The 13,077-nt window shown below is 40.0% G+C and overlaps 1 protein-coding gene across 8 annotated transcripts in view; it reads right to left on the bottom strand.

Annotated features, from left to right (window-relative positions):
- Positions 1-13,077, bottom strand: part of LOC110835800 (protein prickle) — a 386,112-nt gene that overhangs the window by 11,707 nt on the left and 361,328 nt on the right. For all 8 annotated transcript variants that reach the window (XM_087358035.1, XM_087358033.1, XM_087358036.1 and 5 more), the window contains one exon: positions 3,871-4,113. In XM_087358035.1, coding sequence (XP_087214161.1) covers positions 3,871-4,113 — 243 coding nt within the window. The remainder of the gene's footprint in view (positions 1-3,870; positions 4,114-13,077) is intronic.

Here is a 13,077-nt window from a genome sequence, read left to right as displayed (position 1 = left end):
TTCAACACCAACGGTCTTTTTTTTAATCCGAGGTTCTGGCGGCGGTAGAAGCCTCAAATCTAAACGCAACCGAAACTTCAATAAAATTTCTTTGATTTCCTCAAAACGGTTCATTGTAAGAAACGTAAAATAATTAACAAAATATGAGTGAATATTACTTCCGGCTTTGCTAGTGACATCTATGATTAGCACTCTAGAAACATATCTGAATATGTATAAAGGCCAACGAGGTATGTAAAACAGTGAAGATCGCATGTAAAAAATATGCCTGGAGTACGGTATACTTTTCCAGCCTTATTTGTGTAGCTAACGACAACCTACAGCGACGGAGGAAACGTGTACACTGACCGTCGAGACAGTGGACACTTTCAGTTAAAAGATTCACATAATAAAATAAGACCAGTGACACAGAACTTAATAACTATAAATGTAACTGGGGTCTAAAATCAACGGATCGAGCGCGTCCTGCAGCACACTCTTGCGTTCGGAAAACAAAGCTTCTCCTGTCTATTTCATCTCACCAGATGAAAACAATGATCAGAAGAACTACGACAACACGTTGAGGGACCCAAACCGAACCAAGACCTACGCATTCCTTATATTCATTTGCATTGAAATTGCCTTCTTTTCTTTTGTGGTTGGTCCGTGGAACGGACGGGAAATGGCTTCTTGACTTTGCACAAGGCAGCCAGAAAATGGCAGATACTGAGGGAGGGGCTTCAGAGCGCAGGAAGCTGAGTCGAAATATTGACAAACTGTTGTTGCTAGCTGAGGGTTAATTATTAAAACCGAGGCGAAAACGCATACATCATCCTGACAACATCCCCTGACTGCTACGCATTGATTCATGTTCCGATAACTTCTCGTAAACCGGCCCGGGCGTTAAGCTAGATCAAGAATGCGTCGAGAGTAATCACATACCAGAGGCAACTTTACTTTTACGTGATCGTCTACCAACTGCATCTGCAAGCCTCTCTCGAGGAACAAGTTCCGCGCAGACCGAAATACATTGCAACAGAGGTTTAAATATAACGTGCTTCCCACCCCAACCTCATCCTCTTAAGCCCAGAGGACAGAAAGTGAGTGAAGAGGCAGTTTTCTTTATTGCTTTTAAATGAAACGCATTTAAAGTAATTAAGCTATGCCTCTCTGTAGCTCTTGAGTAGCAAAAATGAAACCTAGCGTAAGAGATAAAGACTTGAAAAGGGAAACTTTGTGAAGAAGGAAATTAAGATTCAAAAACTCTCTCCCTCCCTTCTAACCTCCCGCTTTCTCCATCTGTCTGCGCATAATGTTAATTCTCTCCACTGGGAATCCTTTACGATGCCCATGACATGTGAGTTGAGGGACGTTTTCAGGTTCAGTGCTATAAATGCTCCTGTTACCATGGTAACGGCACTCAGCTTCGATTGTCAGATGTTAATGGACGTAGTAAACGTAACAAACTCCTTTGTTTTTATAGTACATTTAAATCTCTATCTTTATCCTGATTTTATCTACCCCTCTTGAAAATTGTAAACTCTACAATTTTACCCTTCCACTTTCTGTACTATTCACACTAATCTGACAAGGTCCGGAAGCGACAAGAAGATATTAAAATGACAAAAACTAATTTCCTTCTCAGGGGACCTAGTAGTTACTTATTACTGTAATCGTTACTTCTCTATACTAATGGTTCGTATAAATATTCATGGCCACTTCTTCGCAGTTTGATGTTCCAGAAAGATCTGTGTTGCAAGAAGGGCGGATGATAAACTGCGACCATTTTCAATTCTAAAGGGTTTTGACGACGGTAGTTTACACTCAAAATTATTTGTTGTCAGGACTTTTTACATCGTCTGTTTTTTAAAATTCACGACATTTCGGAGGCTGGTTCTGTCTGTCTACTCTGTTGGGTCCCTTAGAAGGAGCTAGTCTCTGTAAAAACAGACGATGGAAAAAGTCCTGACAACAAATAATTTTGAGTGCGACCATTTTGTTCACTAATTTGGAAGCATGTCTCCTGAGCTCCGCCAATAATACCGGATACAGTTTTGTGGGGTAAGGAGATAAATTAGCATATGATCTTACAAACCTGTTTACTCCAGTAAGAAATTTCTTTAACATAATACTTTAAAAGAATTTTTCTTCACTGTCTCTTACCATTTAGAAACCATCAATGCCATCAAATACTCATATCTAAAGAAACCAAATGTCCCTCTTGTTCTATTAGAAGATGCTGAAAGGAATTAATTCATTCATGAAAATATGACATTTAATCAACTCACAAAAATCCGTGCTTCTTTCGAACTAACAAAATAAACACCTCATTCATAAAAGACGGTCACTGGATCTCCTTAACTAATTAAACATAGTCATGACCGTTTCCTCTACGAGCTATTTAAAATATTAACCTTCTATCTTTGCCTAGGTCTCCCAAGTGCTCTCTTACGTTTTGGTTTCCCGACCACGACTTCCTGGTTTGTCCCCTTTCCTCGACGTATACTTATCATTCTAATATTATTAGATGAAGAATAAGGGAAGAACATAGACTGGAGATGTTTGATACAGGGGTGCTGAGGATGATATATGACCTTAGAGAGATGGCGTGACAGGATGCTGGAGAAAGTTTCATAATGAGGAGCTTTATAATGTTTACTCTTCAACAAATATTATTAGGATTCTCAAAGCAAGGAAAATTGGATGGGCGAAACATACAGCGCGCGTGGGAAGATTATAAGTGCGTTCAAAAATCTGGTTGGAAAGCCTGAAGGGAGGGGACCACTCGGGAGACACAGCAGTAGATGGGAAGATAATATTAAAGTAGATTTGTAGAGCGGAGGATGTGCATTAGATTTATCTAACTCGTGTGGCAGGCTGTTATGGATACGATATTAAATATTCGTGTTGCATAAAATACAGGCGATTAGCTCACTAGCTGAACGTATTATCAGCTTCTCAGAGACTCTGCTCCTCGGAGACAGATGAGTATAATTGATGTGTTTCTTCACTGTTAATTTCTGAAACATCAACGGGAAACTGCACAGAAACCAAGATTTTGTAGTTCTAGTTCGGTCCTCACTACTCTATTTGCATTCATGGGTTTCTTGTTTTTAATTTCAAGCGTTAGGCTGTTTAAGCACTGCCGATCTGCACAAAATCTCGTGAAATACGCCGTTACCGGAGAAAAATTTCGCCTGCCTGTGACTATAATCAGGTGGGGAGGTGGTCGTGTAGGGAAAGTGCGCTTCAAGAAGATTCCACTTGAATTAACCTGTAGGTTCGAAACCACTTCGTCTTAAACGAATGAGCTTTAAGCAACATTCAAGAAGCTTTATTAACTCCAAGGACTTGAGTGAGGGATCTCACCCCGCTCTTTGTCTTCATGGCATGGAAACTCAAATAACCCCCCCCCCCCCCCAACCGACACAGCAAAGCAAATACAGGACCCTACTTAATCCTTTCAATTTGCTACGGTGGAATTAAATAGTTGTTTGAAGTAATTAACTCTTAGACGTGTGTGTTTTTAAAAAAACCATCCACTGATAAAGACTACTTTTATCTGTCACAAAAGTGAGGTCGCTTTAAAATAGTTTTTACTCCTAATTTCTAGAATATTCGGAGTTGTTCACGCTCTGAGCGAAAAACACCTTACGGGCCGGGCCTTCCATGTCTATCTGTCGCGCTCTTCCTACGGGGTCACTGTTGAGCAGCAACTGGAAGAGAGGTCACTATTGGAACTCACTAATGTGCACTGAGCCCGTATCACACCGTGCAGGCTTTTGATGTGAGGATGGAATCGGAATTCTCTTCCAACCACACACAAGAGGTCAGACTACAGTCTGATTAGCTTCGTGCTTACTTAAGTAAGGGCGGAGTTCCTGTACTTACCGCATCGCACGTCATTTGAGCCGGCAGCTGCCGGACGGAGCCGCGACCCAGAGCCTCTCGTTTCCTCTGAGCGGAGAAGAGTCGAAGTTCTTTACGCTCCTCGTCGGACAGGCTGTGGCAGTAGCGCACCTCGTTGTCGTGGGGTGGCAGTTGGTGCAACAGTTGTCGTACTCGGTACCGCTCCCCCACCGAGTTCACGTACGGTACCTTGTCCTCCGGGAGCGCGGAGAAGTATACATGAACCTGCGACAACGACAGAAGGTTCAGACGTGGTGGCAAACTACCAGGATCGGACGTCGAACAAGTTGAGGGCGGGCCTAAATGACAACAATTCGTTCCAGAGACAAGGATAACGGAATCGGATTCTGGGGTAATAATAATAATACCAACAACAACACAAGGCATAAGTAACAAAGTAAACTGCTGTACCAAAAACAATATCACATAACGCCATTGTCTGTGGTAAGAATAACTGACATGTGGTTGAGGGCATGATGGAGCTGATGAAATTAAGATACAAAAAATCGAAGTCTCCGTATTATGCGGGTAACTGTTTTAAAGTTAGTACAGTACTTATCTATATACATTGATTTGAAGTTTCTTCGGGCGAACAGCCGTGTCTACACAGATTTCGTTTCCAACGTTTCGGAGACGATCTGTATCCATCATCACGGATTGATTAGACAGGCCCTGTCTATCGGGGGTTTCCCTAGGACGCAGGCAACCCACACGACCTGTTGCACAACAATTGGAACCAAGGGCGTTCTTCAAACACAATTTTGTGCAACAATTACCCCAGATCCCATTAGTGTAACCATGGCCTGAGACCACTGTTGGAAACACTCTCAGCGCAACAATAACTTCGGATGACTAACAATGCCCCACATGGTAACATAGCATCGAATTGTAGGACGATCAACGAATTATTTGGAAGTACATGGAAGCGGTCGTGGCCTGATTTAAATTATAATCCTGGAGGGCTGAGTAAAGCACGAAAACCCACGGTCAGGATAGCAAGTCACCAAACCTAGAAATGATAAAGAGATCTCCCGAATACGAAGCAGTCAGGTTAAAAATTCGGCAAGGATGCAAAAAGGACGTAAAGTTGCACATGTCACCGTTTGAATATCTGCGCCAGGCAGTAAGGAACGCAACAAGTGGCTGGCTGTTCATTCAGCCCTATGACCCATAAACATTTACTACCCTCCAAAACCCTACCTGACCTTCCCTTCTCATGATGGTAATAGTATGACCTAAACCATTTTACAGTCATATTCAACACATTATAAGCGGTAACAAAGTGATATCACCATGTTCAACGTTACGAGTATTATTAACAGCGAAAAGTTTTAAAGCTGCTGTCGGTAGGAGCGCAGATTGTCACACAGGGGTAAAAGGCACTTGGAACAAAGAAGCTGTTTGGAAACAAAACGCATTTCGTTAGGGCGATTAATCAAGCAGTGTGCGATGGGCAGAACATGAAGCACGCATGGACGTGACACCGTTGCAAGAGATTGTAGAGGAAATTTCATGAAGATGTGAAGTGGAAAGCGTTCCAATAGCGAGCTTTTATGAACGCGGTAGCGAACTTTGAAGTTTCGTAAAAGTGAAACATTTTTTAATTGCCTGAGCAACAACACGGCAACATTAGGTCAATCCTGATATGGACGTGTTGTATTTTACGTCGAGGATAACTGTTCCTACAGGTTTGTGGGGTCGAGATTAGCAAGGGTTTTCCCCATAGTCATATAATTTCGTTCAGGTAGAAAATAATGAATTTGTTGGGTCTTTGGAATGAGAGGGTATCTCCTAAAAAATAAGTTATGGTTCAAGCAAAGCGTAAGTTGTCCTGTAGAAAAATGTATTATTTATATTAACGATCTGAATTCAAAACTTTCCTTCTCCTTTAGAGGGCAATGCAGATATGAGCGTATATTGACTACATTGCACAGATATTTTCTTTGTCCCTAAAATTATCGATTGTTAGTGTTACGGGCTTCTAAAGTCTCTTTTGTTTTTAATAAAGACAAGTAGGTTTTGATTTAAAAAAGTCTTTCTTTCTTTCTTAGATTTTGCAGTATTTAGAATTGCCGTTAGGTCAGCAGAACTTAGTCGGTAACAAAAGAAGGTCTCATTCTTTTCGTTCCACTTGCAGCACCAACAATCCGAGTTACGGGTGAACGCCTAGAGAAATTCAATATTACGAGACTACAATATTGGGTTCATATGATACAGCTGAAGCTCAAGACAACAATGGCACACGAAATCAAATCATCACGATTCCATTAAATCAATAAAAGGTTTCAAATAATCGCTTTGAAAGTCGTTTCGCTGTCTATCCTGAAAGCTTCTTCAAGTAGGCATTTCATTAGAACTACACATTATTTATTAGTATTAACTGAACTATTGACTGGTTTTCTTACAAACCGGAACTTTGTACCAAAGGCACAAATATTCGAAATCTTCCCATCAGGCCAAAGACGAATGCATTTAATACTCGTTAGTATTAATTCTCGTAGTATAAAGTTACGACTTTAAGTGGATACAATAATTAGGTTTGTAACTTGGTCCACTTTACTTCGAAAAGTCTTAATTAAATCCTACTTTCTGCTGCCATGTAATAGAGTAACAAGGTTTTGAATTACTGTCAGAGAATTAAGTTACTCAGAACAACTGCTACATTTTATTGTTAGCTTTGTGCAGGGTAATTTTCATTATTTCTTAAAGGGTGTTAAACTAAATATTACAAACGAAAACAAGATTAAGATTTGGAAATAGACACTAAACGAAAAGGGTAGCTGAACTGGAATAAGAAGATTGGTAATAAGAAATAATCGTTTACTGAACGTAACGAGCAAAGTAACAAGATTTAAAACAAATGAAGTCTAAGGGCAGTACCTGCTAATAAAAACAAGTGGGTGGTTCTGTTATGAGATACAGTTTGAATAATATTACACCGAGGATAAAAACGGCTTTGAAGAATAGAGTGACGGGAAATGTCACATGTTTTAGGCGCTTTACATGGTATGGTGTCTTAATGTGTTGACTGACAATCAAGTGTCTCTACAGGGCACTTACGCAGCGCCTTATCTCAAAAGTTAAAAATGTTAACTGCAAACACAAGTCCTCTAATTTTTATAAAAACAGAAAGGAAGAAACTGAAAATGGAATCGGTCGAAACAAAACACGGAGAAGGAAAGTTCAGGTGATGACATTTCCAACACTGCTCTATTTATTGTACCAATTCGGTACAAACAAGTCATGAAGCTATGAAATAAAGACAGAACTTTCAGACACGTGCGTACGTTCGATAAGATCAAGCCATACTGACACAAGTTTCGAGAACCAGTTTCACTTCTATGAGAGTGTAAAAAGAAAGAGAGAGAGAGAGAGAGATCAGGTGGAAATCTAAGCGACCGGTCCATAACCTAACTGGTTACAACTACTATCGGTGCAAAAAATATCGAGAAATAAAATGTGACAAGTCGACTCCGTTCCCTGTCTTTGTGGAGCCCCAAAGTTCAATACTGCATTCACCAAGGACCACTCAATCCTATCCTGAACAGGCTGAATTTAACCCACGCGATTTTTATTTAAGATCTATTTTAATATTATCCTCCCATCTAGGCGGGTGTCTTTACTTGGCTCTTCTTGTTTTGTTTCCAACTAAAATGGCAAACGGGTTTCATATGCGTGGCATATGACCTGAAAATGTCCTAACTTAATACTCAGAAGGGGCATGTGGTTCGACCGAAACTTGGGCCTATTTTGTATCAGACTTTGAAGAATGGTGGCAGCTGGGGTTCACATGGCCCACAATTTACCTTAGGGGTTTAGAGGGGCGTAACCTCCGCGTTCGGGAAAGTTCTGTGTGGCCCCACTTAACAGCTTATTTTGTTTGCATCCACATTTTAGACAAAAATTTAAATATCTGTTGTCCCAAGTTTTCAAATTTATTGTTTTTAAACTATGTACGAACACTTCATACGCTGTGCATTAATATTCAGAACGTTCGGTACCGAAAAGGGAACACCTTCAAGGCTATAAGAGTCAACTCCACGCCCTCTGGCGAAGAGCTGTCTGAAGGCACCGTGTAACAAATCTATTTGTCCTATGCTATCCACTTTATATTTCGTAAGCTTTTCCCAAAATCAGTCACCAATCGTCGTTTAACCATTTAAAGCACTGTCCTAACCATCTGTTACAAAAGTCAATAACTCTGTATTTTTTGCACAGACTGTATTCATGGGTCTCATATGGTTGTCGGTGCAAATAGGAATTAATTCCATAAACAGCAATAACCAATTTATCTTTGCAAAGAGGAATCATTGTTTTCTTTTTGATACTTACTGAATTCTTAATGGTTATAAGAACTTTCAGATTAAAAACGATAAGTCCGGTTTAATTTTTTCAGTCATCATGATTATACTCATAAAATTTGTTTTCACGATGGCAAACTAGCACAATATTAACAGCTGAATAATTTGAATTCTTGTTTCATTATTCGTTTATATACCTGGACACTGCGTGTCATTCACCTTAAGTATTTTACATTATTAACAATCTGTTTCCACAGATCGACTCTCCTGTTTTTCAGTGACCCCCTCATTACAATGAAATATAAAGTCACTACTTAACCAATTTGCCTTTTACTTGTATTGTATATCGAACACAGAGTGATGCGTATCGGAGGCACTCCGAGGAATAACTTTCAGTGCCACTAATAAATGTCTCCAAATGTCACATGTTTCCAAGGCGGAGAACCTTTCATGAGAAGCAGATAGTTTCTCTGAGAGTCTTTGACCAAACGTGCTGATCAATTTTTCGAAAAACTGGCTCGAGGAATTCGAAGAGACTGCACCATTATTACACACACTCCATACCGTACAATTATTTGTCGCCAGACAACTTTACTCCACCTAGAATTCCTTCCTTTGTTTTTTTAAAGCAGTATTTCACAGTCACATAAGACGATCGTGTGGACAAACTGTGCCCTCGAGGGCAGCAAGGCGGCCCGGAGCCTTGTAAATCCATAATATTGGGCTACACCTGACATTGCTCTCCACTGATTCGTTTTTGTGCAGATGGAATGGAGAAAATAACAGGATAGCAGGGCTCAAACCAAAGTGATCTTAGGCAGAAGGTAGTATACATAGGTTTTATCTACCTCGAGAAATGCGTGCTGTTATTTTTTTCTAATTGCAATAAGAACATTTCGTATCTTAACTTTGAAAAATGTCTTATTCGGAGTTTGAAAATAAAAGTAGAATTCAGATAGAAGAGACGAGGTATTTATGAAGTGTGAAGGGCCGCACGAGAACAGATAAAATGTAGAATAAAGATGCAAGAACAGTAAAATATGCTTTCTTTCCATGAAAGAATTATAGAATACAGAACACAACGGAAGAGATGTTCCGGAAAAATTAACGAAATTTGTATTTCATTACCAGCCTTTAAATAAAACCGTGGTTGAATAAAAAGATACAGGACGACACAGAAGATGGAGACATACAAATATTAGACGGGAAGAGGAGATGGCATAAGCAATGGACTGAAGTAGTAATAGAAGACGAAGAAGAACATTTGTACACTAAGAGAAGCTGGACACTGCTTACTTTACAGCAACACCTTAACATCTGGAGATTTGTAAATACGAACAATTTAAGTTTTCTTATAATGAAAATATCCATTGGGTTTCACTTGGACAACGTGCGGCCCGAGGCCCGCGGCCTGCACACGACTGCTATAAGGAACGAACGGACTGGTCTCTACTGACTTGCATTTGATGAAACTGGAAAGTAAATCGGAATTCAAATGCCTGTACCGGACACAGCGAATATCGTCGGAAATATCAGAGGGTGACAAGGATGGGAGAGACAGCGTCGTAAAATCCATAATCCAGAATATTCCTTCAGTGGTGACATCTATTTTCAGATTATATGGATGAGTTCTTAGTAGTATTACATCCAGTTGAAAGCAGTGAGGATGTTACTGGAGCCACATTACCAAGTCTACTAGTCTCATATCGTTAGCACATTTAGGATAATAAAAACTCTTTCTTCTTGTTCTGTTGACATTTACAGCATACACTAAACCACAAAGGAATTTATAACGAAATGTTTTGTTTTTGCATATTTTCTGCATACTAAATAGTCTCTATGTCATGTGATGATTTCACAGAAGGTAGCAATGCGCGGTCTCTCCACTGTCAGTTGTTATGATCTCTCACTGCTGAGAGTACAGAGCAAACCAACGGTTTCCAAACTTTTATCAGCAATCCCCTGTCGATCAGAAGCAAGACTGGAGATCAAAGAACTTCAGAAAGAATAAAAACAAATACAATGTTCTGGTCCAGTACGGATGCACTTATCGGTCTTGAATCTTAATTGAAATTACTAGACTGACTGTCTTTCAAAATACTCCCATAAAAGAGTAAATAAATACTAATCCTACATACTTTTTTCCTCGGTTTCTGTAAGCAATGACAGATCAGTTACTACAGACAAGGATACGAACTATGACAAGTACGTACGTTGAATGATCCTTAAATTATTTAATAACGGTATCTCAGCTATGTGTATTTTAAAGCATGTATAAAATAGGACGGCCATAAATGATGAGGAGTTAAGTATTTGGAAGTGGTCGTGCCCTATTATAAGGTACTATTCCCGCATTAACATGGAGAGATACTGGAACATCAGTCTGAACCAGGGTAGCAGGTACAACGGTCCAGATTCGAACCAGATACAATGGTGCAGTGTTGATGTTAAGGACATGAAAATCGAGAAAATTTTAGTGCCGAGCCCTGATTACAAAGTCCACGCTCCCCCAACTTGACGTAAGACTGCCACTCTATACCGACCGATAGTCAGTGTATGTCAAACACACTCTTTTTAGAGACCATTGTTTTATTGTTATGTTTCGAGTCAACATACCGCAGCTTTCAATAAATACTTAACAGCTCAAATAAGTTGCTAAAACTCTACTCATGTCTTGCAATGAATGAAATGAAACAGTCTCACAAAGTTAATAAAATCCATGATTTATAAGAAATGTAGACTCTAGTCTTACTTCTCCAAGCCGCCAGCCACTGCTATAAAAAGTGCCTTTAAATTCCAGAACCAGGAACATTGACAAAAAATAAACTGCAAAGCATGTAATGGCGGTAATAATTTAGCATCAGTTTCGCCAGCCTGAGAATTCAAATTATACGAGCATGTATTGAGCAACTTTGAGAGCGATAACCGGGGATCGATTTCCGTCAGAGGCACAAACTTCTCTCTCGTATTCGCGTCCAGACCAGCTCTGCGGTCCATGTAACTTACCGTTCAACGAATACCGGGGCTCTTTCGCCGAGGATAAAGCGGCCGGGGCGTGAAGATAACCACTCACCTGTATCTAGTGCCGATGTTTAGAATACATAGAGCTATATTTTCATTCCCACACACGTCTTAATGTAGTGGTGCTTAATTAAGCATCGAGTGCTTTAACCTTTAACACAATTCGAATAATATGATAAAATCCTTCGAATAACGCATAAAGCAAAACATGTGACTACCTGAGCGACTATTAGTCATTAGGTGAACTTTCAAGGCTGCCTTCCGGGTTGCAGCGCAGTGTAATCTAGTATTTTACCGATGTTTCGGAGGTCCTTGCTGCCATAAGACAGCCATCACCACATTAACCGCCGTATGAATATCAAATCCTACCTAGGCGTACTTTATTTCTCTCTCTTAAGTTCAAAAATTCTGCTCAGGGTTATTTTTTCAAACACCAACTTTTCCTCTTATACTAAGAGCCACGCCCATATTAAACAATGTTCTGTTTATTGTTGCTAGTACCATAACAAATCTATACACAGTCGAAGAATAAAATGAAGATGAAGACTTCAGTGATTTCCTTTCGACTTTTGGTTTTCCCCTTCATCTTCAGAATAGTCACCTCAGTTTCAAATAAAGAACTCCACGCACAAGACATGAAGTTAATTACTTCAGTCTTCCCATAATTCAGACCCAAGACCAACATTGCCAAGAACCAATATATTCTCCCCCCAACACCCCCTCTCCAAGAAACCACGAACATCAAAACAGTTTGGACAAGGCTGATATAAGACCGAAGTTTTTCTGAAAGAATCTTCCCCTCTGCAAACAATCACTTCTTCACCATCTGGGATTCTGGTCACTGGTCGTCACTCATAACTAGTTGCGGGGGTTGCAGACGGAGCAGGGGCTATTAAGGGCACTTAGTGGAAGCTTGCTAATAAAATATATAACTTATACGAGTGAGGAGGTGTGTGAGTCTGTGACGACGGCAATAACCACGGCAACCGTGATAGAAATAAAGCAGAAGTCCTCGCATCCCTGAAGCCGCAAATATTTCATTACGTTTCTGCCCACGTTCCTCCTTAATACGACAGAGGTAAGCATTGGCCTTCCCCAAGCCTTTTATCTAGATCTGGACTAGATTGTTCTAGGGCGTCCAGCTAACACTATGTATAATATAATCCTTCTTTGTCATCCCTCGTGTTTCGACTTCGTAATAGAAGCAATGGGAAGAGAAGGGGTGAGCTTATGGTTACAAATAATAAAGACAAAATGTTATGCGGCACTATTAAGACTGTCTCTCATAATTCATACATATTAGGAGATTCTTGCAGGACTGTGACAGAGCTTGGCTACAACAGCTTCCAAGTGCCTACTTATATGTCCGAAACAGCAACGATTATGATAAAATTTGGTACCCGACACTAACTCCTGGGTGAGAGGGATTTACTCTGCACTTAGAAAACTAAAAACTTTTGAAGAAAGATCCTCCATAATGGAGTTAATTTATGACTAATTCTTTGTAAGTGACCATTTCCCCTTTAGTATTCTAAACACATGTTTGTTACTTATTAACTTGTAGCTTCCATTCGTGTTTTCTGTATGTACCACTCATCTTCAGCTTTTATATTTTTATGCCTGCAACAACATTAGGTAAAGAGTTTGTATTATACAAATGGTAACAATTTTTAAACTAAGAAGCAACTGAAAAGTCTCCTCGGAATAGAATAATCGATATCATAAAGTGTCTGTACTGTAACATAATGCAGAGTGTCAGCATAGGAGTTTGTCTGCAGTCTCAGCACGCCCAGCTTCCTGATGATAACGGCAATGCAATATTCACAACCTGACGGCCCATGTGATGGGGACATCTATACGCAGAAAA

Source organism: Zootermopsis nevadensis, unplaced genomic scaffold (genome assembly GCF_977971745.1).
Source record: "Zootermopsis nevadensis isolate Lab colony 2312 unplaced genomic scaffold, Znev_1.0 Znev_ptg000029l, whole genome shotgun sequence".
Taxonomy (NCBI): Eukaryota; Metazoa; Arthropoda; class Insecta; order Blattodea; family Termopsidae; genus Zootermopsis; species Zootermopsis nevadensis.
The sequence above is the reverse complement of the archived record's forward strand: the minus strand, read 5'-3'. Positions and strand labels throughout refer to the sequence as shown.